This window comes from Vulpes vulpes, chromosome 1, assembly GCF_048418805.1.
Source record: "Vulpes vulpes isolate BD-2025 chromosome 1, VulVul3, whole genome shotgun sequence".
In the NCBI taxonomy this organism is placed as follows: domain Eukaryota; kingdom Metazoa; phylum Chordata; class Mammalia; order Carnivora; family Canidae; genus Vulpes; species Vulpes vulpes.
This window is the reverse complement of record NC_132780.1, coordinates 123,750,718-123,778,428: the sequence shown is the minus strand read 5'-3', so window position 1 is coordinate 123,778,428 and position 27,711 is coordinate 123,750,718. Positions and strand designations below refer to the sequence as shown.

At 50.3% G+C, this 27,711-nt stretch overlaps 2 protein-coding genes across 7 annotated transcripts in view; one reads left to right on the top strand and one right to left on the bottom strand.

The window, feature by feature from the left end:
* Positions 1 to 11,939, top strand: part of ADCY5 (adenylate cyclase 5) — a 147,938-nt gene extending 135,999 nt beyond the window's left edge. For all 5 annotated transcript variants that reach the window (XM_072725187.1, XM_072725186.1, XM_072725183.1 and 2 more), the window contains 6 exons: positions 1,631 to 1,663; positions 2,826 to 2,958; positions 6,062 to 6,325; positions 7,110 to 7,314; positions 8,230 to 8,354; positions 9,774 to 11,939. In XM_072725187.1, coding sequence (XP_072581288.1) covers positions 1,631 to 1,663; positions 2,826 to 2,958; positions 6,062 to 6,325; positions 7,110 to 7,314; positions 8,230 to 8,354; positions 9,774 to 9,902 — 889 coding nt within the window. In that variant the 3' untranslated portion in view covers positions 9,903 to 11,939. The remainder of the gene's footprint in view (positions 1 to 1,630; positions 1,664 to 2,825; positions 2,959 to 6,061; positions 6,326 to 7,109; positions 7,315 to 8,229; positions 8,355 to 9,773) is intronic.
* An 8,507-nt stretch (positions 11,940 to 20,446) lies between these two features.
* SEC22A (SEC22 homolog A, vesicle trafficking protein) overlaps positions 20,447 to 27,711 on the bottom strand; it is a 68,994-nt gene continuing 61,729 nt past the window's right edge. For both annotated transcript variants that reach the window (XM_025990188.2, XM_072725146.1), the window contains exon 7: positions 20,447 to 23,318. In XM_025990188.2, the coding sequence (XP_025845973.1) occupies positions 23,118 to 23,318 (201 nt within the window). In that variant the 3' untranslated portion in view covers positions 20,447 to 23,117. The remainder of the gene's footprint in view (positions 23,319 to 27,711) is intronic.

Genomic DNA, 27,711 nt, shown 5'->3' with positions numbered 1-27,711 from the left:
ACCGCAGTGTGGCCTTCTCCGCCGTCCCTTTTCCAGTACGGGGCCGGGGGGGCTGGCCTCAGGGTGACTAGGTCCTGCTGTCCTTCCTGCCCTCAGGCCTCAGTGAATTGTTCCTCATTTGTTCAGGGCAGCCTCTGATGAGCTATTTTCATTTAGCTCCATCTGTCTATGGCACCTTAGGCCCAGAGAGGAGTCAAGATTCAACAGAGCTGGATAGCAAGGTCTGTGGAGTAGGAAAAAAACCTTTGTGGTTTCTGGGATATACATTGTCCCTTTTCATCCTCTTAGCAGCCCAGCAAAGTAGGCAGGGCTGCCACGGACAGTTGGGTAGTCTGTGCACTGCTCAGAGGCTCCTGGTTATGAGGGTGAGCCACTGGGTCCCACTTCCAGGCACCAGGCTTGGGGCTGTACCCCAGGCTATCTAACTCCCAGTAAAACAGGAATAATGTCCATAGTAGTAAAACGTCTGTAAGGTGCCGAGTGTCAGTACCCTTCTTGTCACCGTGCGCGCGCGCACACACACACACACACACACACCAGGAAGTGCAAAAAATGCGAGTGACAGGTCTGTGTCCCTTGAGAAAAATGCAGCAAACTGTGCTTTCTCCAAGTTATAGGAAGAGATCCACTCATCCTTGTATCCATTCATCCAAAAGCATTCACTGAGGGCCTACGTGTCCCAAGTGCCGAGCCGGAGAGCGCGGTACAGTCATGGATGAGACAGGCGATAACTCCAGGGTCAGAAACGCCACTTTCTGGCGAAGACAGTGTCACCTGAGCAAAGGAAGGCGTAGGGAAGGATCTAGGACTCAAGGGCGCCCTTCCTGGTGGCCGAGTGGGGCTGTGGGCAGACAGCGGGGAGGCCGTGGCCCCAGGGGCCGTGTAGGCTGCTGTGCCAGGAGGGCCAGGAGGGGAGGCAGTCTAGGCCCTCCTCCCTCTGATGGGCTCCTTCCCCCCACTGCCAGCCTCTCCGCCCCCCGCCCCAGGTCATTTCTCGTTTGGGAGGCCCTGGCTGGCTCTGGGGCGCTGCTCAGGAGATACATAATGCGAGGCACGCGTGTAATTCAAAAATTTTCTAGTAGCTATATTAGAAAGGCAAAACTTGCACTTTTAATATTTTTATTTAACCAACACATTCACAATACTAATTTGCAGTCAATATAAAATCATTAATGAAACACATTACATTTTTCCCCCACACTGATTCTTCAAAACCTGGTATCTGTTAGACACCACGGGATGTTTTAACTTGCACCAGCCACGTGCGAAGGCTCAGGAGCCACACGTGGCTGCGGCCACCGCACTGGGCAGCACGGGGGTCGTGTCTTGCTGCCTCCGGAGGCAGCACGATGCTGAGGCGGGAGGCAGGCTGGCTTCTGCCCCGGGGCAGGGGTGCTGGGGGGCCCCCGGGTCTCAGGGAAGGGGGACCCCCTTGCCCTGATTTGCGGTCTTGGTGGCCGGGGGCGGGGGGGGCTGGTCTTTCTGCAAGCCTCCCATCCTGAAGGTATTGGTGGATCCCAAGGGGTGCTGGGGGTGCTGCAGGGGTCCAGGAGTGGGGGCAGCAGAGCTGGGCGGGTGGGGGCGCACGCAGAGGGCAGCCCCAAACAGCCCTCCCCGTTCCTGTCCACAGAGACTTCAACAACAACAACGGGACCTCGCAGTGGTGAGTGTGTGCCCCCGAGTTGTCCGAATCAGCGCTCCGGGCCTTGGCGGCCAGCAGCCTGCGGGGTGGGGGGGGGGCGCAAAGCAGCCGCTTCCTCAGCGGGTCCCAAGGGGTCTAACTGGTGGAGGCCCTTCTCCCCCTGGGTGGTCCCCACTGCTGCACAATGCCCTGCAGGCTCAGCAGCTGGGCCTGCAGGGCCCGCGGGCCATTGCATGGGCGTCATCGGAAAGCGTCTGGCCTCAGGCTCTCCCCAGGAGCAGGTGGGCACTGGGGCACAGGAGAACGGGAGGCGGGGACCCCCTCACACAGCCACCCTCCCTCCCGGAGAAGCAGGGTAAGCTCGGCGCTGGGCTGCTGCTGGGCAGCGAGGCTGTGCAGCCCTCAAGGTCCAGGCTCTTTCCTGGGGACCGGGACCAGGGTTTGGGACAGTGGCCTTTTATTGCCGCTTAGAGAGAACTGGTAGGGGGGTGAGGGGAGGAGCAGAGGGAGGGGGAGAGAGCACCTGGAGTAAGCTCCCTGCTGGGTGCGGGGCCCCATCTCAGGACCCTGAGACCATGACTTGAGCCCAAATCAAGAGTCAGCTGCTTACCCGGCCGAGCCCCCGGGTGTCCTGGGCAGCAGCTCCCATGAAGAGCAGTTATTAATAACGGTCACAGGAGTGGAATTAGCCATTATTAGCTGCCAGTCTTGGGGTTCCTGCTGTGGGTGTATACAAGGAGTTTCGTATACAGGAGCTTTAATTCTTAAAGTGTGGCCGTTGTGATCCCCTTTTGCAGATTAGGAAACTGAGGTTCAGAGAGGTTACGAGGCTTGCCCAAAGCCCAGAGGGGTCACTGCCCGGCTCCCTTGTTACTGTGCCCACGGCCCTGTCGTGTCTATTGGGAGAGACCTGGGATGGACACGGCCTTTTACAAGGGCCTCACCGATCCCCCGATGAGACCAGAGGGAAGGTTCCCAGTGATGCGGGGAGAGGAGGGCATCAGGCACCGGGTGCGAGCGGGCGCTGCGACGGGGCTGCGGGCCGGGAAGGCTTCCCGGGAGAGGCACTGCCTCGGGCAGAATGAGCAGGAGGCTGAGGAGAGGGGGCGTAGTGGGAGGAAGAGAAAGGCCCGAGGACGCTTGGACCTGCCTGCAGTGCCAGGGCATCTGCCGCCCCCTGCAGCCCTGAGCACGCGACCAAGGTGGCGCTGAAGGTGGTGACGCCCATCATCATCTCCGTCTTCGTGCTGGCCCTGTACCTGCATGCCCAGCAAGTGGAGTCCACCGCCCGCCTGGACTTCCTCTGGAAACTGCAGGTGGGCGGCCCGGGGCGGGGCTGGGGAGGCGCGAGCACGTGAGCACGGTCATCCCTGGGCTGGCTGGGCCTTACTAAGGCACTGCTGGGGTGTCCCGCTCAGGCCTCATCCCCACCAGCCGGCGCCCCGTGTCCCAGCAGGTCCGCTCCCTGCTCCCTGGAGCCAAGAGGCAAAACCCCAGAGCTTATTCCAGTCCAACGCCCCCTGACAGTGCTGGGACTTTGATGGGCCCCAGGGACACGCTGTGAAGTCGCAGACACTGGCCAGGCGCTAGTGGGCACATCCAGAGCCGGGGGGTGGCGCAGGAGGGGAGGAGGGCGGGGTGCGCACTGCCCGTGTCACCGTGTCACGAGGCTGCAGTGCAGGAGCTGGCCCAGCAGGCCTCTGAGCAGGGCTTATGGGGCCACAACTGGCGTGAATCTTCCAGGGGAGGATGGAAACCCAGACGGTGGTTCGCCCTGGCCCTGGGGAGAGGTGGCCGGGGCAAGGGCAGTGGGGTGCTTGTTACCTACCGGGGGCTCAGAAGGTCCTGAGGGCGCGCACGGCGTCTCCCCTGGGGGCAGCCTCGGCCTCCAGCTCACCCGCAACCCACGCGGGCCGCCTCCATCCTCAGCTGCCTGTTAACGCTGAGATTCAAGTCTTCAGGCTGGCGCGGGAGGCCCCGAGTTCGGTTACGGGTGGGGGCATCCAGCCGCCCCGCTGCCCACTGCGGTCCCCCACGGGGGCTCGAGGAAGCTCTGTGCGCCGGAATGCCGGGGTGGGGGGGCCGAGAGGCCCACCTCCTGAGCTCCCATTGCCGCCTCCCTGCCTCCTCTTGGCTCACTCACGCCCTCTCCTTTGGGGAGGCTCCCCCGCGGCTCCAGCTCTCTCCTAAGGGCTGACCAGGCTCCGCGGGACCCGGGGCTGACGTCCCCCCACTTCATGCGCACGTGCGCACACCCCCACCTCCCACGGGAGCCCCAGGGAGTCCCCGGCCCCCAAGACGGTTGCTGATGGGCAACTAAGTTGTGTTGCAGAGACCTCGAGAAACGGGCAGAAGCAAGGGAAGGGTGAGGCTGCCACTCAGCCTGTCTTGGGGACCTTTCCCCCCCCCACGCCAGGTCTCTGTCCAGCCCCTGAATGCACAGGGTCAGTGAGAGGCTGCCGGCCGGGGCTGAGCAGAACAGCCGGGGGCTCCCTCACCACCCCCACCCAGTGCCCAGGCAACAGAGGCCCCTGCACACAGGTGGGAGGGTGGGACGGTGAGCACGTCCCTACCTGCCAGGTGCGTCGGCCTCTCTCCCCTGAGCCCCAGCCGCGGGCTCATGATGCTTACTTGTCCCTCCCTGTCCCGTCCTCCAGGGCTTTTGGGAGGGGGAACAACATCAAATATGTATCAGTAAGCAAAAACCTGAACACAGGCCCTTGGGATGGGTGAGTGATAATCCGTTGCCCCCCACCCCACCCCAGTCAACCCAGCAGCCCGTGTGGGTCGCTGGCCGTAGTGGGTGTGTGACTTACCGACAGGGACGGGGGAAGGCCTGAGGCAGGATCGGGCCTGCTCCTGGCCAGACCGCTGGGTCTCCGCTGTCGCGAGAGCCGACTCTTGTCCGTCCCCCAGGGCAGTGACCTCATTAGGATCAGCAGGGGCTTTGGACCCCTGGACCCTCCTGCCCGGCCCGAGCCCAGTCCTAGAAGCAGCTGGCTGCGTGGGGAGCGGCCCAGCATCATGTCTCAGGGCAGCGTGCTCAGAGTTCTGGGCAGGTCTTGGCCTGTGTTCCCAGCAGTAGCCCTGCTCCCACTGTCCCAGCCCCAGCCTCCACGGCCACCTGCTGGGCTGATCAGAGGAGCTGGCGGGCTTCTGGGTCCCAGGCCGTGGACCATCTCAGAGCTAGGGGCGGTGGCCCCAGGTGATGAAGAGGGGGTGGCCCGAGGGAGCCTCACAGGAGCAGAGGTCACGTGGGTTGGAAGATAGCACATGCCTGCTGGGCCCACCTGGCGTCCCAGGGCCCAGGAACTTCCGTAGGTGCGACCCCCATTCTCGAAGCCATGTTTCCAGTGACCGTAGGAGCGATAGACTGTGGTGCCGTCAGCTCAGGTGCAAGGCTAGGCTGGGCCTCTGAGCCTTGGGGTCCCTGACCTTTGTCTGCTCCTGCTAGACCCAGGTCCCGTGGCCTCCGGCGAGGGTGCTGGCAGTTTCCCTAAAGCAGCTGCCACCCACCGGGAGAGCCGGGAAGTAGCCCTGGCCCTGGTGGAGGTCCTTGTTGCAGCCGGACAGATAGGCCTCCACGTTGAGTTAGGGCGGGTCCAAGAGGGCTGGCGAGACCTTTGCAGTGGCCCCGCAGTGGTCCTTACCCGCCTGTTTGCCAACATGGTCACTCTCCATTAAAGGGGCCACTTGGCTTGCCCTCAAGGGGGAGGAAGCCAGCAGACTGCCCTCTGTACCCCCTGTGTCCCATGAACTCTGGTCAGGTGGCTCCTGCACCTCTGCGCTTCAGCCTGAGCCACTCTTGGCCACTTGATTCCAGAGCTCTGCACTGTCCCTTTAACCTGGAGGGTGAGTGACCACAAAGCCTGATTTCCCAGACCCAAGAAAGTGGGGGAGAACCAAAATCAGTGGTGACGTCCCCATCCCACCCCAGGTGGCCCTTTGGGGCATCTGCACCTCCTGGCCCTGGGGCACGCCTGCCCTTGGGGGAACCGGGGGGGAGCGGCAGGGCTTTGGGTCATCTTCCCGTGGGTCGGTCTGCAGGAGGGACCCTCCTCAAACGGTGCTCCCTGATAGGAAGAGGGAAAGGGACAGCGGGGGAGCGCTTGGTCGCCGGAGGGCCACTGGAGGTGCGGTCTGGGACCAGCCCCGTAGCCACCGTGTCGGCCCAGCTCTGCGCAGACAGGCTGTGCTCGGCCTCTCCTCCAGGCCCTGGGTCCAGCACCCTCCCGCGTGTCGTGTTCTGAGGGGCGGGCAGGCCCAGTGGGTGCGAACACGCGTGTCGCTTTCCTGCTGTCGCTGCTCCTCGCGGAGAGCGGGAGGTGGGGACAGCGGGGAGGAGCCGGGGAGGAGTGGGGGAGCCCGGGGCTGCGGCCTATGCACCCCTCCCTCCGACCGGCCGGTGCCGTGTCCTAGGCCACGGAGGAGAAGGAGGAGATGGAGGAGCTGCAGGCCTACAACCGGCGGCTGCTGCACAACATCCTGCCCAAGGACGTGGCTGCCCACTTCCTGGCCCGCGAGCGACGCAACGACGAGCTCTACTACCAGTCGTGCGAGTGCGTGGCTGTCATGTTCGCCTCCATCGCCAACTTCTCCGAGTTCTACGTGGAGCTTGAGGCCAACAATGAGGGTGTCGAGTGCCTGCGGCTGCTCAATGAAATCATCGCTGACTTTGATGAGGTGCGGCTGGGGAGTGGGGGGTGCGTGGGTCCCTGGAGCGGGAGGGACGCCAGGGCACCCAAGGACAGGCCCCTGGCCTCCTACAAAGGACAAAATAGGTCCACAGACGCGGCTCAGCCGAGGTCACAGCCAGTAGGTGACCGAGGGGGCTTCTGAGACCCTGGCCGGCTATCCCGCCAGTCCTCCCCATTCGCTGCTGTTTCTCTCATGCCACCTGGGGCTGGGCATGCGCCGGGTCGGGGCCTGGCTTTCGAGAGAGTCCAAGGAAGGAGGGCCTAGGCCAAGGGAGGAAGAAGGACGATGATGCAAAGTCCTTGACGGCAAGGGCAGAAACACAAACAAGCACCCTCAGCAAGTACCCGGTGTGTGCCCAGCACTGGGTCTGCTGTGCCCAGGAGGGCATTTCGACCCTGGGAGCTCACCGAGTGATGAGCGTGAGGGGATCAACCCCAGCGGGATTGCAGGTCCTGGGGAGGAGGATGGGGCTGGGGCCAGGCTGTGTGGAAACAGCCCCTGCGGCTCCTGGGGCAGCAGGTAACTCACGTTGGCTGAAGTGCGTCTGGGCAGGCTTCTGGCTGGGCCTGGAGGTAGAGGAAGGGTGTCTCTCTGGACAAAGATGAGGATGTGTCCCTGGGAGGTCTGCTTTGTCAGGCTCACACGTTAGCGTGGAGACGGGCCCCCTGTGCGAACCGAGGGGCTATGAGGGGCCATGCTGCTGCCCTTCCCCGCAGACCTCAGTGCCCCAGCCTTGGTGGTGACCCAGGTTTGGCCTCCTTCCATCCAGATCATCAGCGAGGATCGGTTCAGGCAGCTGGAGAAGATCAAGACCATTGGCAGCACCTACATGGCCGCCTCAGGCCTCAATGACTCTACATACGACAAGGTGGGCAAGACCCACATCAAAGCCCTGGCTGACTTTGCCATGAAGCTCATGGACCAAATGAAGTACATCAATGAGCACTCCTTCAACAACTTTCAGATGAAGATCGGTGAGCTTGGCTTCCGGCCAGTCCAGCCTGGGGGCAGCAGGTGGGGTAAAAAGCCGCATGTGGCCTGGCAGGACCGAGGAGGAGGGCTGTGGAGGGAAGGGTCTATGTTTGTGGTCCTCCCTCTCATGCAACGGTGGGGCTTGATGCAGCCCCGGGTGAGAGTTTCTGGGGCAAGAGGGGAGAGAGCCCAGGGGCTTGGAGACGTGGCAGGAACTGTCTAGACCACATCAGCTAAGCCAGGTGTGCTGGGGAAGGTCCTTGCCTGGGGAGGAGGGAGGATGCTTGAGGTGGGGGAACCAGCACAGCGGATGCTGAGTGGCAGGGTGATCGGGGTTGGTGTGGGCAAGACTGGGAGGACGTCGGGGAGATTAGAGCAAAAGTGCCAGGAGTGAGGCAGGGAGCCCACATGGAGGGCAGCAGCCTTGCTTCTGGAGCTGGGCCCTGGCGACATCCCGGCCCGCCCTAGCTCAGACGCCCGGGGGAGGCCCACTTGGACACGGAAGAGACCGTGGGTTAGGAGGAGCTACCATGGTAGTGCCCCCGAAAGAAGCAGCAGAGGTGAGGAGGAAGAGAAGGGGGGCTCTGGTACGCGGAGCCTGAAGTGGCAGTGAAAACTGAAATGCCCCTGAGAAGGAGGATTATGGAAAGGCGACCGGATGATGTGGCACGTCCCTGGGTGCTCGAAGAGGGTGGTCCTGCTGATGCACTGGCAGGGGCGGCCACCTGGGTGGCACACGTACGGGAGCGGTGCTGCGTGAACAGGCCTCTGTGGTCTGGCTTGGCGGGGCGGGAGCTGCGGGGCCAAGCCTGTCTTCAGGCCAAGCAGAACCCGCTGGGCATCGAGGGAGAGATGAGAGTGAGGGCGAGCGCTGGTCTGAGCCCCGAAGAGAACGTGCCGACTTCTGTCCCCTGCAGGGCTCAACATCGGCCCCGTGGTGGCCGGGGTGATCGGGGCTCGCAAGCCTCAGTACGACATCTGGGGCAATACGGTGAACGTGGCCAGCCGCATGGACAGCACCGGCGTGCCGGACCGCATCCAGGTGAGGGCTGGGGCCCACCTGGCAGGCCTCAGGCTGTGCCGCACGGTCTTGGGGGCAGGCCGCCGGCAGGTCCCTGGAACCCCAAGTGTGTTTCCAGCCCTCAGCACCTTGGACAGAGCTCCAGCCCGCTGAGCCCTCTACTGGCCGCAGAAGGAATTGAGGGGTCCCGGCTAAGCCGGAGTGCTAAGGACCCAACCCGCATACGCAGCAGGACACAAAGATTATACGGAAGGGGGCGGGGGACAGGTCCTGCTGCATGGAGCCCACAGCACTCAGGGCCTATTTCAGGGGAACCAGGCAAGGCCACTGGTCCCCGGGATGGTGCCCCCAACAGCCAAGGGGCCTGGCCAGAGGCCCAGAGATTTTTTTTCTCTTCTCTATCCTTTGCAAGCTGGCATTTGTGAGTCCCAGGCCTTCCTTGATTCCCTCTGCTCCAGTCTGACAAGAGTGAGGCCCTGGACTGGGCTCCCTTCCTGTACCCTCCAGCCCCCCATGCCCCACAAGGCTGTGGGCAGGTCATTTAGCTTCCCTGGCCTCAGTGTCCCCACGTTTGAACTGTGCTCTCTTGCATGGCCCTTTCTTTGCTCACACTGACGCTGCTCAAATGTCCCTTAGATTCCCTCTCCCGTGGGACCCCTGAACAAAGAGTCGGCCCAAGCATAGCTCTGGCCAGATCAGCCCCGCCTGGCTGGCATGTAGGTGCTGTCGGAGTGACCTGAGCAAACTGCTTTCTCCCACCTGCATCCCCGTGTCAAGGGGAGAAGGGACACAATGGGAGATGGGGAGAGTTTGCAGAGCTTCTGACCCCACCCACAGCCAAGTGAAGGACTCTGTGCAACCACACAGTGGCCTGGCACCTCAGCTTTGCAGAGGGCTTTCCCATTCTTGGAATACGCATGGTACCGCAGCAGGGTCACCTTCCAGTAGCCCACCCAGAGATTCCCGGGCCCTTCTCCCCCGGCCTGACAGCCAGGAAGGGCCAGGAGCCTCAAGCGGTACTGTGGGATGTGCTCAGGGAGCTCCCCTAGTGAGATTCGCGCTTGCATAGCTGCTTTCTCCTTCACCCAGCAGTAGTGCGGTGACTACCGAGGCCACTGCTCAGTCCCCCTCTTTGTTCCAAAAGCTGAAGCAGATGGGCAGTAGGACACAGGCCTGGATGCAGGCTCTGCCATTGGTTAGCTGTGAAACCCTAGGGAAGGGACTCGGGTTTTGTGGGCCTGAGATCATAGGACTTCCCTCCGAGTTTGAGGGCCGCTGCTTATCCCATTTAATCTAGCTGCCGTGGAGTGAGACTTGGGTGAGCACGCTGGTCACATGCTCAGGATCGATGGCAGCAGCATGAGATTGCTACGGGTGCACCTGTCATCGTGGATGACGACAGGCAGTTCAGGGATCTGAACCTCTCCATTGCCTCCTCAGGTCACCACGGACATGTACCAGGTGTTGGCTGCCAACACGTACCAGCTGGAGTGCAGGGGTGTGGTCAAGGTCAAGGGCAAAGGCGAGATGATGACCTACTTCCTCAACGGTGGGCCCCCGCTCAGTTAGCAGCTGCCAACTGGTGATGCCAGGCCGCCTGGCCTCCTGAGAAACGGAAATGGCTTCTTTGTGTGCCAGTGGGCAGGTGGAAGCCTGCGCTCTAGCCCGTGTGGCCGCGCCGGTGAGATTTTCCACTTTGACTCCAGAAGCAGCTTCTGCCTTTGTGGGCAGGCCCCAGGCCCTGGGGTGCCAGCGTCCTGCGAGCACCAAGCTGACCAAAGATGTTTCCTCCGTAGAAGACTCCGCCAGGCGTGATCTGAGTCTCGAGTTTTCTAACGGGTGCTGCTACTGCACGGGTAGAAAGGAGCTGCTGGAGCTCTGGCGGCGTGTGGTAGCCAGGCGTGCGGCGACAGGGCTGTGTGAGCATTTCAGCTTCCGCCAGAGGCCACGGCCCCTGCCCCACGGAGGGGCTTCTGGCGGAAGTGCTGGCTGCGGAGGGGCTGCGGCCTTCTCCGCAGTCCCCCTCCTGCACCCGCACACGTAGACGACGCCTCGTCGAGGGGAACGGAACGAAGTGCGAGGGGGAGGCAAGAGGACTCGAGGCAAGGAGGGGTGGTTCTGAGAAAAAGAATATTTATTAAATAAAACAACTTTCTGTGCCCTTCTTTAGACTATGCTAGTTGTATGCGTGTAAGAGACCCGCAAGCAAACGAAGATGCCGCTGGGGTGGGAGGGCAGGGACCCCGATTTGTCTTTTTGTATTTTTTATTTTGTATCATTGAAATCCTTGGAGATCTAACAAATATACCAAATTCTATATTTTGTAAATTATACTAGAAAACAGCTGTGCACAGCATTTGTACTGTATGTATGTCAACGTATGTACTGGTGTAGGTGTGTGTGTGTGTGTGTGTGTTTACGCTGTGGAACTGGTCACATGCAGGATGCCCATTCCCTCACCTCGGATTCGGCAGTTTTGGGTTTTCCCAGGTCCAACCAGAGCAGTGAGCGTATGTCCTTTGGGGTGCCCTGCGTTCAGAGTAAGTGGGAAGATGCACGTACACATGACCCCCCTCCCTAACACGTCACTTCCCTAAAGTTAAATGCAAATGGGTACGTTCCCCTCTCGGCCCGGCTGGAACTAAGGGAACCGGCCCCAACCTGCAGCAAACCACGGTCTCTTCTCCCTGGGATGTCAGTCGCCTGCTGCCTCTCTCAGCTGGCTCTCCCTCCGCAGACCAGAGGAAAGGGTAGAGCCCAGCTTCAACGTCCAAAAGACAAAGCTAGCAGAGATTTTGTTTAGTCTGGTTCTTGTTTTTTGGGGGAGGGGGCAGTTAAATTTATATATATATATATAAATCACTTTTATACCCTACAAGGGTATAAAATGGAAACGGGCATGAAAGTGGAGAATGAACTATTATCCTAGAGATCTAGTCAGAGTCCTTGGGTCCCGTGCCCAGATCTTTTTGTTGCTTCTCAGGGCAGAAATGTCACCTCCCACCCGAGCTTGAAGGGGGTGGGGCGGCAGCTGCGAGACGTTCCTTTGATGCCCGCCCGCACCACCCCTCACCGGACACGAGCACCGGCCTGCCCCTTCCACACACCATCTCTCGCCCCAGTGTGAGCACGGCTCTGAGAAGCAAAGCTTGCAGACCTAAACTGCCAGCCCAAGTCTGTCCATGCTTTTGCTGCTCCATCCTTCGAGTTCTGCATCGCCCCCCCCTTGCATCTCTTTGCGGGTGTGCAGGTGTGTGGGTGTGGGGGGGGCCGGCTCTCTCCATGGTGGTGTTCTCAAGTCCCCCCCCCCCCCCACGGTACCCTCCGGTGGTGCCGGGTTTTGATTTTGCTTCTAACCTGAGTAACGTGTGTGCTGAGTTCCTCTGCTGGTCCCCCCGTCAGTGACGGTCTCCTCGGCCTCCTGGGGGCCCAGCCCCCCTATCCCAGCAGTGACTGGTGACACCGTGCAGTACTAGCTCTTCATTCCCTCCAAGGGTGTGCACTCTTTTTATTCCTGCTCTTGCAAAAACAGATAAGATTATGATTTCCCATGGAAATTAAAACGTCTATTTAAATAATTTAACTATTAAACACTTTCACTGGTAACGTGTCCTGGTCTGATTTGCGGTCTGGGCCAACAACGGGCCTGGTTCCAGCCTGAAGAACGGTGCACTCAGCCCTTGGCGGGGCACCGGGGAGGGAGCCCCAGAGGGCAGAGACCGACCCCGAGTGGGGAACGGCACAGTGCTATGGAGAGAACATCCGCTAAGGACCACTGAGGCAGGCAGGCGAGAGGACACTGGTGGCCTTGGCGAGAGGGTAGTTCCCTGGACTGAGGAGTCAAGGGGACAAGGGACTGAGGATGGAACCAGAAAAGATCCAAGGTTGAGAAGAGGATGTTTTAAAACAGGTGAACCGTGATGAGGGAAAGAAAGTTGAAAATGACAAGAACACAGATCATGGAAAGGACCCAAGTGGCAGGGAGGGGAGGAGATGCAGGCGGGAGGGATGCTGGTTTGACCTGGAGAGCTAATACCCATGCCCACCGTTTGCTGGACACTGTGTGCCAGACACGGGGATAAGTACCACTTGATCCTCCTGGCCGCCACGTCACTGACGGACAGACAGAGGTGGAGTTACCTGCCCAACCTCGCACAACTGGTAACTAAGAGGAGATTCAAAGCAGGCCCATCGGCTCAGCACATGCAGGTAACTACCTGTGTGCCCCAGGAGGACTCTTACCTCCAGGTGGTAGGAAGGCGGTTCCCACCTGCCACAGCCATCAAATGTAGGGCCATGGTTGGGATCAGGAAATAAACCCAGGGGCTTGGTCAAGTGAACATGAAGGAGCCAGCGAAAGACCTCACTCCCGCGGTGGGGCGCCTGGGGGGCTCAGCTGGTTCAGCATCTGCTGATGCTGGGTTGGGTTCTGGGATCCAGCCCTGCTCAGGAGGGAGCCTGCTTCTCCCTCCCTCTGCCTGCTGCTCCCCCTGCTTGTGCTCACTGTTAAGTTCACCACCACCATCACCATCACCACCACCAAACTTCACTGGGTTCATTGCAACAATGTGCCACATGGGGGCACAGGTGTGGCAGCCCTGGTCCTAGGCAGGCCCCCTGCTCCAAGGAAGCGGGACAGCATCAGCAATGCTCCCAGTGTGCACGGCGAAGGGTGCGACTGTATAAAGCTCATGTCTGACTCTGAGAACTTTTCAGGTTAGGAAACAGTAATCAATCAGGAAAGGAAACCAAATGAAAACGCCAACCTCAGAGGCTGACTGGACCAAGTGGGCAGCACATCAGCTCCTGAAGAATCCCAACCCCGCGGCGACTCGTGGAGGGCAAGCCCTCAGGCAGGCCCATGAAACCACGTGCGTGTGTATGCACACCCGGCGCACACCAGGGCAGTGAGGGAATGCAGCCCAGAACTTCCATGAGCCCTTCCCATCCCCATCTCTCTCTCTTTTTTTTAAAGATTTTATTTATTTACTCATGATTGAGAGAGAGAGAGAGAGAGAGGCGCAGAGACACAGGCAGAGGGAGAAGGAGGCTCCATGCAGGGAGCCTGACGGGGGGGGGGGGGGGGGGGACGGGGACTCGATCCTGGGTCTCCAGGATTCCGCCCTGGGCTGCAGGTGGCGCTAAACTGCTGCGCCACTGGGGCTGCCCGCCCATCCCCATTTCTATTGAGCTAATTGCAGAGAACACATTTGTGTCTCCCTTAGAGATTTATACTTTTCTTTTTTCTTAACAAAAGCATATTGTACCTGGAATGTTAATTAGCAAAACTTATTAGCAAAGACCCCATTGGTAGGTTGTAGTGAGTTCCAAACACTGCTTTAACACCCACTGACAGCAAAGACCATTAAAACCAAGATCAGAAAAATAAATAATAATAATAATAATAATAATAATAATAATAATAATAAAACCAAGATCAGGGCAGTCTGGGTGGCTCAGTGGTTTAGTGCCTGCCTTCAGCCCAGGGCCTGATCCTGGAGTCCTGGAATCGAGTCCCACATCGGTCTCCCTGCATGGAGCCTGCTTCCCCCTCGGCCTGTGTCTCTGCCTCTCTCTCTCTCTCTCATGAATAAATAATTTTAAAAAACAAACAAGATCAGACTTGAGCCAACATCGTGATGATCTGACTGCAGAGGGGGGTTAGCAATGTTCGGGAAGGCACAGTGAAGCCTGGTGCACTGAGGAAGCTGAAGCTACATAGTCACCAAGTAGTCATGTTACTTTAAGACTTTAAAAAAATACATTTACAGAACTTTTCCAAAAGCAAGTATCACCTAAATGCCATACAGTCAAATGATGCCCGGAGGCTGTGGCTTTTGTGTGATAAGATGTGGGTGTTTTCCTTAATGTTGCAACCTGGCCAGGAGTTGCTAATTAGCAGAGAGTGAGCCTCTAGGGCTTGGAAAAGATGCTGAGCCCCTATCACTGCAGCGCGGGGTGGCCCTCTTGGGCACGGGGAGTACAATGCTCAGAAGCACGCAGCCACCTGCACAAGAGAGGGCAGAGGCAGGGATACACGCTGAAAACACACAGCTTTTGAATGTCCAAATCAAGATAATTCCTCACTGTGAAGACAACAAATGCTCTCCAGGTTGTATCCGGAAGGAAGGGGCTATCAAGTCTGGGCCATGCTGACCGCGACAAGCACCGTGACTTAGCACAGGGATCAGGGGGCGAGTTGGAAGGGCTGGTGTTATCTGCGGAGGTGGGGGAAGAAGAGGGCACAGCAGCCCAGACAAGACCATGCCCCCACCCCCTGCTTTCGGATGAACTTAATCCAAGGTGTACAAAGAGCTCGCCCATACATTTTCTCGCCTGTGCTTGTCCCCAGGCCCGGGAGGCAGGGGGAGAGAGGACTGGTGCCATCTCCTAGGCAGCTCTGATCCTCCAGGGCAAAAGGTATGACTCCGGCCCACAGGCTCTTCTGTCCATTGTGCCTACCTGACTGGGCACTGATGATCCTGCAGGGACAGAGGACCTGCCACTTCTCAAGGTTGACAACAGGTGAAGTCCATGGACTATAGTACTACAGCTTCTCTTAGCCTTTCGGATTCTCAAAAAAGCCCTTTTAAGGTCCCCCCCACCCCCACCCCATCTCTGTCTTGGAATGAAAAATACGGTATTTGCTGTCTTCCTCTTGCCTCTCTTTCCTTCCCACCTGCAGGATCGCTGCTTCTCAAGAACAAAGCCCAGTCAGGCCATCGGAATGGCTGATGTCTAAGCTTCTTCTCTCCTCCAGCATTCTCAGATTCTACATATATGTGTGAGCCTGTCCTATATCCAAGTGCTAGACCACAGTACGGCACAAACATAAACACGATGGAATTAGGGTTCGAAGATCTTAAAGCCAAAGGCAGACAAATGAAATGAAAAGCATCACACCAAGGGGGTCCGTGGGAAGATCACCTTGAAACCAAAATTGCAAAACCCTGTGCTCTGACCTCCTCCAGACACCATGCCAGCCGTAGCAGCAGCAGCGGTGCGCAGCAGGCAGTGTGGCCAGTCCTTTCCTACCAAGGGCCCGGATGCATGCAGTGCAGAGCACCAGGTGATCAGTCTAGGTTCACAGACCCAGCAGAAGGTCCGGAGGATGGGATGAAGGTGAAAGACAATAAGGGGAGGGAGGGGATTGTCTAGGGCTGAGGGTAAAGCAGGCCCCTGTCCCAACTGGCTGGACAGCCCTAAACCTCACCCACAGAGGAGCCATCCCCTTACTTGCTGAATGCATCTTCATCCTCAGGGCCCCTTTCCTATCGCTGGTCTATGAGGCCTGTGAACTGAAGAGTTCTCACTGGAGTCCATGAGGGGCCTCTTCACTTTTTCTCCCCCTCAGCATAATTTCTAATTTAGACCTGCCTAGAATCTCTGGTTTGTCAGCATCTCTATTTTCCAATTTTGCAAAATTTGCTTCTGTGCATTGACTTTGTCAGTTAGCTAGAGTGGCACCTCCTGGCTCATGCAGGGTTTTTTTTTTTTTTTTTTTCTTTCTTTCTTTTTTTTGAGGGCTGCATTTTGCATCGGACTCATCTTTTATGTTGCATCTGCACTTTTTAAGAGTGCCTTAGGCTTCACATGCCCAGCATCTATATATGCTATAGATACTATAGAAGTATCTATATCGTGGGTTGGAGGTTGCTGGTTTCATTCTGCCTTCCCTTGCTTCCCATCAAAGCACAGACCACACACACGCACACTCATGAAGGCCCCTACGGAGTGGTGGGCATTGGGGCGGCCACCATTCAAGGGCACCCGTTAGGTCAGATCAGAGGGTTCAAAGCAAACGATGTTGGGGCCACAGTGCAAGGACCACATTGGACAAGATGAGATTCCCAGAGGCACCTTCCCCCCTCTTGATGGTGCTCCAGCGCCTGGGAGACTGTGAGGTCCTGGAGAGCCCAGTCTACCACTTCCAGGCTGCATGGCACTGGACAACTTAATCCTGCTCACTTACCTCAGATGGATTTTGTTAAGCTCACACAACCTGTAAAGAAAGCACCTGATGTACACCAGGTGCTTGGCAAGCATGAGTTGCTCTGTTCCCTTCTCTTCTCATTGAATGCATCCCCACTGCCCTGCCCAGAAGTCTGTAACCAAAAGCTTGCCAGGGCAGGCAACACGTCTGCTAGACATTCCAATAAGATGCTTTGCTGGTGAGCTCTGAAAAACGTTGTACAATGTCTATTTAGGGCCATTTACAATGTAAAAGACTCATTACCTTGAAAGTAACAGTAACACCAAGACAGACCATAATGCTATGGACCACGCTGTCCTAGCACTCACTGTGCCAAGCTCTAAGTACTCTAGATTTATTGACTCAAATACTCACAGTAACACCTTGCCCAAGGTACTATTATTTTCCCCACTTTACAGATGAGGAAATGGAGGTAGAGAGACTATGTGGCTTACTGAGGTCATGATACCAGTACAAGGGAGAGCTAGGGAGTCTGACTCCAAATTCATAATCACTATTCAAAATTGCAAAGTTATGTTCTATTTTTTGTTTAATGTTTTCAGATATAGAGACCACTTAATGAAGAAATTTCCATAAAATTACTTTATATCAAAGAACCAATCAATTCTGTTCTTCAGTTAGAAAAAGTAAATGCTTGAGGGACACTGGCGTGGCTCAGTTAAGCATCTGACTCTTGGTTTCAGCTCAGGTCATGGTCTTGGGGTCATGGGGTCGAGCCCAGGTTGGGCTCTGCGCTCAGTGGGGAGTCTCCTTGGGTTCTCTCTCCCCCTCTCCCTTTCCCTGCTTGTGTGCTCTAGAATAAATAAATCTTAAGGAAAAAAATAAAAATAAAAAAGAGGGGTACCTGGGTGACTCAATTGATTAAGCGACTACCTTTGGCTCAGGTCAATGATCCCAGAGTCCTGGGCTCAGCCAGGAGCCTGCTTCTCCCTCTCCTCCCTGCTCTGCTCTCTCTTGCTATCTGTCTCTCTCTCAATAAATACAATCTTTTTAAAAAATTAAAAAATAAAAAATGTTTGTAACAAATGAATCACCAGTGAAGCTTTAATATTCCGCATCGAGAGTCATGAATTCATGGGGTAGTCTTACCACAAAGACCAGACTGTATAGGTCCTTGCCCTAAAATTGAAGGCTCATTGAAGTCTCACCATACCCCCTGCGGCCGTATGTCCCCATGTGGCATTACAGATGCAGGAATTTTAGGAAGCCGTTTTACTCAGTCTAGAATATCCACACTGCAGCAGTTGGCACTGACCAATCTCTAATTTAAAAAGTAACGTAGATTACTCATATATATACGTTCCAATACATACTCCTTATATACTTCGACGTATTTCCATGTTGTCCAGCTTCACGGTACACGGTGGTTATGAGCACCAGTTCTGAATAAGACTGATCCGGACTGAAGTCTTGGCACCACCACATGAGCTAGACTGTGACTGAGGTCAAGTCCCTTACCCCTTCAGGCCTCAGGTGCTTCGTCTATAGAGGAGAGCCTACAGAAAGGCCTTCTGGGAGGCTGACGTGCTCCTCGTACACGGTGCCACTTGCTGTGACAGGCGGTTGTGTCGGCTCTGTCCGCACTGCTGCTAGAACAAGAGCAGCCCAGGGGCCGTCACTCGCACCCATACAAAGAGAATATTCTTCCTGAGGTTCCGCAGCACAGAAATATGAACACCAACTTTTGAATCATTTAAGCCTGAACGTCAGGTGTGAACGTCTGTTTCCTCGGGTGAAGGTGAGATGGCTCCACCCCATCCCCAAGGCTGCCCTAAGGATGAACCATGTAGGAGGACCGAGCCCTGGCCCTCCAACGGCGCTCCAAGTGCCACCATTAGTCCCAGGCACCGGAGGAATTCAAAGTAGAAGGCCAAATATTATTTGCTCACCATTTGGCAAGGTCCTCAACAGCCCAGCCTCTGGCACAAATAGGCAAGCCATCAGGGCAGAGCTGGGGAGGGCCTGCCAGGACCAAACGGGAAACAGAGCTTCTGAGTCCTGTTCCCTCCCCTCAGAGGGCCACTGAACGTGCTCCTGTTCAGGGACACCTGCATGGCTGTGCTGTGCTGCGCAGGAGAAAAGGGCAAATAGCACCCGTGGGTGAGGTGGGGCTGAAAATACTGTTTGTTACCAAGGAAATAGCGGGAGCAATTCATAAGGCTAGGGTATTAAGTACAGGAACTGAGAACTAAGCCTATTCTTTCTCTCCTTGAGTTTCCTACAGTGTCCAATTGTGCTAAGTAAGGCTATTTGTTATATACCGGCACTGCCGACGCAGGAGAAAAACACGTACACGGCATCAAGAGAACTCACTGTTCACAAGCAAGGAGGGTACCAGCCACAGGGCTTGCAACCACACGGCGCTTCACGCTGTGACTTCATCTGTGAAATAAAGTAATCTAGAAAGCCTGGCCACTCAAGGAGGACGTTTCAACAGTGGCAGCCAGACACCGTTTCTCTTTGAAAAGTTCATTGCTCAAACAGGAGGCTGCAATACGGCAGCACTGAACAGCAGTCCTAGAACACTGATGATCAGACACCGCTAGCCCTCATCAATAGCCCTATTAGAGATAGCTCTCAGCCCGTTCAGCCTTCACACACAAACTCATTCACAACCCCTGGAGTTGGAGAGGTTTCTTTTATTAACTTTAAGGTAGCATATTACTAAAGCCAATTAAAACTAAAAATCAGGTCTGATTTTACTACAGCATTTCCTTAGAGATGATAAAGCAGGAAAACACAAAGAAGGCTTGCCCAGAGACAAAGCTGGCAGCCCTGAGGAGTTACCTATAATCTGTGGTAAGGCCAAATGTTCAATTTGATCAAGTGGGTTGCTTTTGACACAGATGATCCTTGAACACAGGTTTGAGCTGTGCAGGGTCTCTTACATAAGGACTTTTTAATTATTACAGTACTATAAAATGTATTTTCCTTAAGATTTTCTTAAATTTTTCTCTTATTATAAAAGAATAAAGTATATAATACATATAACATATAAAATGTGTTGACTGCTTATGTTATCAGTAAAGCTTCCAGTAAGTTGTAGGCTATTAGTAGTTAAGTAGTTATGAATGGATTTTTGACTACACAGGGAGGGAGGGGTTGGTGCCCCTAAACCCTGTGTTGTTCAAGGTCAAACTGCAATTTATTCGTTCTTTTACTATATACTCCATGATAGCTCTAACTTTTAAAATGAACAAAAAGTTTCTTAAACTGAAAACCACATACATACACATATGCACACTTTGCTGTGTCTCTTGGAAATCCAATAGCTCAGGGTGGGGTCCCCAGGTTACTTATCAAAACTTTTGGAATAAAGGCCAAGCAACTCCCTTTTGGTGGGCAGTTAATCTCAGCAGGAAGCACTTCTGTGACATGGAGGTTAAGGCTCATATGACAAATCTGCTCTGTGAAGCCTTCACAAATCAAGTCTAATGAGATTCCAGACATGGCCTAAGAGAAAAGGGGCCAGCCATTTCTCCAGACTAGATTCCTCTGTGAAAAAGACCACACTTAATACAAAATAAATGTGCTAACCCAGGGACAGCACATTCACTTTATATAAATTATAAAATTACAAAATTAGGCAAAGATTCTCCATGTCTCCAGGCATTTGTCTCAAGTGGATTCTCAAGCTTTAACACATACCTAATTAGGGCTTAGGATAAGAATTTTTCCTTATGGGAACAAAATCCTCTATTAACCACACTAAAAATCCTTAAATGAAAGACTGAAACTGGTACAAGTTGAGGATTCAAGGCACAATCTTAATATGCAAATGTCTAGAGGAGGTGAGGATCTGTTCATTTTAGGATTTAAGTGTATTTTTACCAAAATCCCTCCAGAAGAAGTCTCCCCTGAGGCACTGGTGTCCTCTGACTTACCAGACAGAGCTAGAGTGACATGAAACTTGTTTCCCTTTCTTCTAGCCATGACTTCCAAGAAGTTCAAGAGTCAAATTATACACTTGATAATAGCAACATGTTCACTTTTCCTTTCATTTTCACTGATTTTGTTTTCTCCCTTTCGGTTCATATTTTATTACCATTGTACAGGTCTTATTTGGGTATGGTGCTTCAAGTTCTTTTGGGAAAGATGTCAGGTATAAATACATTGCAAATACAGACCGAAAAGCAAGCATATATTGTGATTACTTTTAGGATACAAAACAAAGCATCTATGCCTTCATGGCACGCCTTCATAAAAAAGCAGCATTTCAGAATTACCTTAATAAATACCTAAATTCGACACTAGCAGGCCGGAGAGCTCATTAAGTCCCCAATTCCCCAATTTTACACCAAGAACAGACCTATTCCCTGAGTACAACCTTAGTTATCTTCATCAGTCCCCACTCTGGTGGGGAAGAACCCTAAGGCTAAAGGATTACTTAGCTCTGTGACCCTAGGTAAGTCATTAACATCTGATTAGCTCAGTTTCCTCCTTCATAACAAGAGGGCAACTAATTCTCTTCCAACACTGCAAAACTCATTATGATTAGGTAAATGCAGACTTGTTCTTAAAAGTACAGTATATATGGAAGATATTATACTATCATACACATTAGAAGCCTAATGAGCTTAAGAGCTTTATACTCGTGGCAAAAACTTTTCATTCCAAATTCATAGTTTCTTTGGCAACAACATGATAGAAGCAGAGAAGTCAATATAAACACTCAGTGATGCAGACACCAAATAATGAAAGAAAGCATTTCTATACATAAAACATGATTTATGCCTATTTTCATTTTTTACATTAAGATGTAAACATCCCATTATCCAAAATAGCTGGTGAAAAAACAACAAAAACAGAAAATAAATTAAGCCTTTAAAGACAGTTGGTGAGTTTTAAAGTGTCCTTGCTGAATGATCCAAATACCAAACACAATAACTCAACAATAGGGAGAACCAAACTGAACCAAACAGGTTGAGAGAGCTATAAAGATTCAACATATAGCAAAATCACAAGAGAACTCTTCTTGTTTTAACCATTAGTTCAGAAAAATCTTTCTAAACTGAACCACTTCACTTTCCTGGCTCTGTAAGTACAAAATGCCAAACACAAATCAATTTTATTTTGATGATTTAGGATCATGTAGTATATCTTGGGGTAGCTTTCAGAATATATATAATTTCTGTCAGTTTTGTTAGAGGCAGAAAACTGAAATGAACTAGAATTTCCTGTTTTAAATAAATCCCTGATATTACAAACTTATTGTCTTCCCTTTGCCTCATTCTCCTAAAAGGGGAGTGCAGCAAAAAAGGTTCTAGTTAGGCAAGATTTTACAGTTACAGACATCCTACATATATGGGGTTCAGGCAACCATGGTAGTTCAAGGATTTTACCCCTCTGGACCATTCTGCTTAATTAATACTCTCAGTAATATGAATTATATGGAACGGGTCCACTGTTTTTCTGGATATCAAATTTCAGTGCCTTATATTCTTTGCTTGGAATCTCTTCTTTGAAAACAAAGGAAAATCATTACTGAAGGTGCCTTCCAAAACCAGGAGAGTTGCCGATTTTGCTAATGGAATCAAACTGTGCTTCCTATATCAATTCATAACTGTTCGAACAACCTTTGTAATGTTATCAAAAAGCAAACAGGTTCTCTAAGATACTAGGGGCTGAACTCCTCAAAGCCATAAAACAATAAAAGAATTGCTGGGAGCTAATACAGTTCAGTATTTCCATGGAGCAGGACCCATACCATTGGTGGCACACCAGAGGATTTTAGGTGGTATACAACACAGAACTAAATAATGCAGAATCACAGTGAGAATGTCATTCCCTTTACAATTTTATTTTATTCTTCTGATAATTCCACAGAGAGAGCCCCATTTTGGTGCTGGGTAACATCTCTCTCACTGGAACAAAGAGCAGACTTCTTGGGTTCAGAGCCTTGGGAGGCATTAGTATCTAGTTAGAACTGGATAACATTTTTTGTTTTATTTTGTAGTTATTCACGGTAAATTGATGCTGGTTTTCCTCTTGGAGTAGAGATTCGTTTGTTTTTGAACTATTTTAAGATTTAAAAGATAAATACTAAGAAACAATAGTAAATGTAATATTCAGGTGATTGAAGTTTGGGAAACGATGGCTATAATGTAACAAATCATGTTTGAAAAATGATTTCAAAAGAAACTATAAACAGGGGCTAGAAAGAAAACATGTTACTTGTTTTCAATACTTGTGCTGATCTAGAGATGAGCTCATAAAAGCCTTCTACATCAAGCGACTCCAGAGTAATATTCAAACAAACATACAAAAGGAAAAAGAACCAATTCCACACCATCCTGGACTTTATAAACTTAGTACCATAAATGTGCAAATAATCTGATATTTAGCAAGTTGTTTTAAACATAAACTTCACAGCATCGTTTTATTTGGGCTATACTCATGCCTCACAAAGGCAAACCCAGGTTGTAGAGTTCCTGCTTGGTCCTCAGAGCATGTACCACACATATTTTTTGATTGAACTCTTCAGAAGGATTCAGGACTGCTGGCCAAGTCTTCCAGTAGCTTCTGACTGTTCTTCCACTGTTGTGGCCCTGTAGAGAGAAGTCTCCTCCTCTTCTGAATAATAATAATCTCATGGCTAACATGAGGAGTTTGCCTAGCAGGTACTGCATGCTCCCAGGCATGCCATGCTGACTTAAAACAAAAAGGATAGTTGGAGAGAAAGAAAGCAGAGCTTCTTGATTGTGGTGAACAGTTTCTTCATCACAGTGGCAGTTAAGATAGGCTCCCTCCTTTTTCCTTGGAAGCCAGGGCAGTATGTCTGAAGGATGGTGTCAGACATCATAATCAGGAGCCTTGCCCTGGGCCTGCCTTAGCCATATCTGTAGCGTAACAAACGCTCCCACAGTCACGTGAAAGAAAAGCTGCCACAGGTTGCGCAGTTCATAGAGATACATGTTGCATAGACAGATTAAACCAAAAGTCAAAAAAGATTTGACATTCCGCCAGCTGGTGTAGTAGACAAGTAAATAACACTGTTCAAAATATAAAATGACAGATGATTAGGGTTACAAGAAAAGAAATAGATGCTTCTACTATAAAATTTTAACAGGCCACAGAGTAGAATATAAGTGTGGAATAAGGGGATTTTTCTTCTACAGATAAGATAATGTAACCTCTTTAAGACATTCAGCTATGAAAGCTCTACAGCTTGAAAGGAAAACAGATTTTTCCTTTTATGTTTTTCATTTGTCAAAAGATACAACATTTTGTATCATATTTAAAATGGAGTTACAACTGGATGACTCCCTTGCAACCAGGCTGAACACATTCCTCAAGGTGACAGGCAACTATGAAGTATTCTCAGGGTCTGAGGGGATTCCATCTACCATTCTTACCCTAGAAAAGTACAAAAAACAAACCACAGCAAAATGGATTCTCATATAACTTGAATCTGCATGTTAATGAAATCCACAAATATCTACTAATCCCCCTAAGTGCAAAGAACTAAGCAAGATAGAGTATTTGAGTGAGCATTTGAGGTAGAATTTATTCAACAGATGTTTATGGAGGGCCAGCTAAGAGTTAGACATTGTTCTTTAACTTCAAATAACCAAATAAAGCCCTTGCTCACATGGAGCTTACATTCCAGTGGAGAGAGAAAGATATATACATATATATATGTATATAATACATATAATATATAAAAGATTATAATAAAATATAAATTATATATTAAAATATAATATAGAAATATAAAAGATTATATATGTATATAATATATAAAAGATTATACATATGTATGTATGTATATAAAATACCAAATAGTTATATCTTAAAAGATGGAACAAGAGGACAGAGGATGATGTAGTAAGTGCTATTTTAGAAAATATAGTAAAAAAAAATATCCCCCACAAGCCCCAAATCCTGGCATTCACCTTTTCCTGCTTTACTATTCTCCATAATATAACTATAAACACACTTTAAAATATGCTTGCTTGGGGATCCCTGGGTGGCGCAGCGGTTTGGCGCCTGCCTTTGGCCCAGGGCGCGATCCTGGAGACCCGGGATCGAATCCCACATCGGGCTCCCGGTGCATGGAGCCTGCTTCTCCCTCCGCCTGTGTCTCTGCCTCTCTCTCTCTCTCTCTGTGACTATCATAAATAAATTAAAAAAAAAAAATTTAAAAAAAAATAAATAAAAATAAAATATGCTTGCTTAATTTGTTATATATTCTTCCAAAAGGATCTATGTTTTTCATGAGATGTGAGATTTCTGTCTTGTTCATTCATTTATCTCCAGTGCCCATAACACTGCCTGGCACACAAATAAAAATCTGCTGAATGAATGAACAGTGTCCTAGAAGATATCTAGAATTCACAATCTGTTAAATATAGGATTTATATGTGATTACAAAGTCTTAAGAAAGAAGCACAGGTCTTGTGTGAAATTCTATCCAGGCTTCACTATAGGAAGGACATTAAGGTGTCTGCAACAATTGCAGAAAGAATGTGGAAATGTTCTGTTAAATCTGTTTAGTTCTTATACAAATTAGGACTCTGCCTACTTAAAAAAGAAGGCTGCTATCCAAACAAAATGAACGGTAAGTACTTATTTTGAGTGATTTTCATTGTGTAAAAAAGCTGGAAAAATAATTTTTCCTTTTGAAATAATTTTAGACCTAGAGAAGAGTTGTAAAAATAGTAGAGTTCTTGTACACCCTTCACCCTGCTCCCTCTAAGAATATCCCCTTGCATAATTTCAGGATGCTCATCAAACCACAAAATTAACATTGATATGATACTGTAGACGGATCTACAGACTTTATTGGAATTTTGCCAGCTGTCTTATTAAGGTTGTTTTCTGGTCCAGAATCCAATCCAGGATTCCCTACAGCATTTAGCTGTCTCATCTCTTCAAATCTGCTATAGCTCCTCAAGTCATTGTTTTTCATGACTTTGACAGTCTAAAGAGTATCAATCAGTTATTTTGTAGAATGTCCTTTAATTTTGGCTTGCCTGATACTGTCTCAAGACTAAAGTGAGAACATGCAGTTTGGGCAAGAATACTACAGAGGTGATGTGCAATATGTCTTATAATTGGTGATGTTAACTTTGATCTCTCAGTAAAGTGGTGTCTGACACATTTCTCCATGGTGAAGTTACTATTTTTCTCTTTGAATTAGTAAGTTATCTTGTGGGAGGACAAATAAAGACATTCTCAGGTGAAAGAGAGAATTTGACACTTACAGATGCACCCTAAAAGAATGGCTAAAGGAAGATCTCTAAGCAGAGAGGAAACAATAAAAGAGAAACCCTGGAAGAACACTGGGAAAGCAAAAAGAACAGTCAGCAACATAATATAATAGGTTCTCCTTCTCTTGAGATTTCTAAATTATATTTGATGACTGAAGTAAAAATTCATAACACTGTCTGATGTGGCTCTAAATATTTGTAGAGGAAATATTTAAGACAATTATAAACAGAGGAGGGCAAAGGGACATAAAAGGAGATATAGTTTCTATGTTTCACCTGAACTAGTAAAAGGACAATACCAAAAAACCGTATAACGCAATACCTAGAGCAATCAGTTAAAACTATACCAAGGGGGTACCTGGGTGGCTCAGTCAGTTAGGTGTCCTACTCTTGATTTCAGCTCATGTCATAATCTCACAGTTGTGAGATGGAGTCCATACTGAGCATGGAGGCTAAGATTCTCTCTCCCTCGCCCTCGGCCCCTTCCAATCTCTTGCACACGTGTATACAAACTCATTTTCTCTCTCAAAAAAGAAAACTACACAAAGAAATAAACTTAAAAACACCACAAATAAATCAAAATGGAGTTCTACAAAATGTTCAAGTAACCCACAGGAAGATTTAGGAAAAAGAAAACATAAAAATGAAAACCATAAAACAAAAAATAAGATGGCAAACTTAGGCTCTAATACATCAATGATTACATTAAAAGTAATGGTGTAGGGCAGCCCGGGTGGCTCAGCGGTTTAGCACTGCTTTCAGCTCAGGGTGTGATCCTGGGGGCCTGGGATTGAGTCCCACATCCGGCTCCCTGCAATGAGGCTTGCTTTTCCCTCTGCTTGTGTCTCTGCCTCTCTCTGCCTCTGTCTCTCGTGAGAAAATAAATAAATAAATAAAAGTAATGGTGTAAATACAACAAATAAAAAAAGTTTTTAATCTTCTACCAGAAACTCACTTCAAATGATATAGGCAAGGTGGAAGTAAAAAGACAGAGGATATATTATGCAAACATTAATCAGAAGAAAACAGAAATTACTATATTAGTACCAGATAAATATAAAAATATTTCCAAAAAGAGAGAGGGCTAAAGAGACTATAAATCGCATATTATATAGTGATACATAGATCAACCCACCATGAAGGCAATAATGCCAAATGTGTATGAGCCAAACAACAGAGCTACAAAATATGCAAAGCAAAAACTGATATATTAAAATGAGAAATATACCAATCCACAATTACACTTGAAAACTCCAAGGGATCCCTGGGTGGCTCAGTGGTTTAGCGCCTGCCTTTGGCCGAGGGAGTGATCTTGGAGTCCCGGGATCGAGTCCCACGTCAGGCTCCCAGCATGGAGCCTGCTTCTCCCTCCTCCTGTGTCTCTGCCTCTCTCTCTATCATAAATAAGTAAATAAATAAATAAATACATAAATACATAAATAAATAAATAATTTAAAAAAAAAGAGAAAATTCCAGTACTCCTCTCTCAACCGATAAGACTAAATAGAAAATCAACTAGGATACAGAAACACTGAACACCATCAACCATTGGATCTAGTTGACATTTACAGAGCACTTACTCAGCTGCAGTAGAATACACATTCTGTTTAACTGCTCATGGAACATATACCAAGACAGACCATATTCTGAGCCAAAGAATAAATCTCAACAAATTTAAAAGAACTGAAACCACACAGAGTGTTTTCAACCACAGTAAAATCAAACTAGAAATCAATAATGGAAAGAAAACTGGAAAATCTCCAAACTCTTGGAAGCGAAACATTAATTCCAAATAATCCATAATCCATAGATCAAAGAGGAAGCCACAAGAAAAAAAAGTTTTTAAATACATTGAATTAAATGAAAATAAAAATCCTCTTGTAAAAAGCCCAAATACCCACTGACTGATGAATAGATAAAGAAGATGTGGAGTGTATGGGTATATGTGTGTGTGTGTAGATATTCTATTTTAATATATATATATTTTTATATATATATATTCTATTTTATATATATATTCTATTTTATATATTCTATTCTATATATTTTTTATTTTGTATATATATAAACATATATATGTATATATAAACATACATGTATATATAGAAACATATATACACACACATATATTCCATTATATATATATATATATATATATATATATCCCATTATA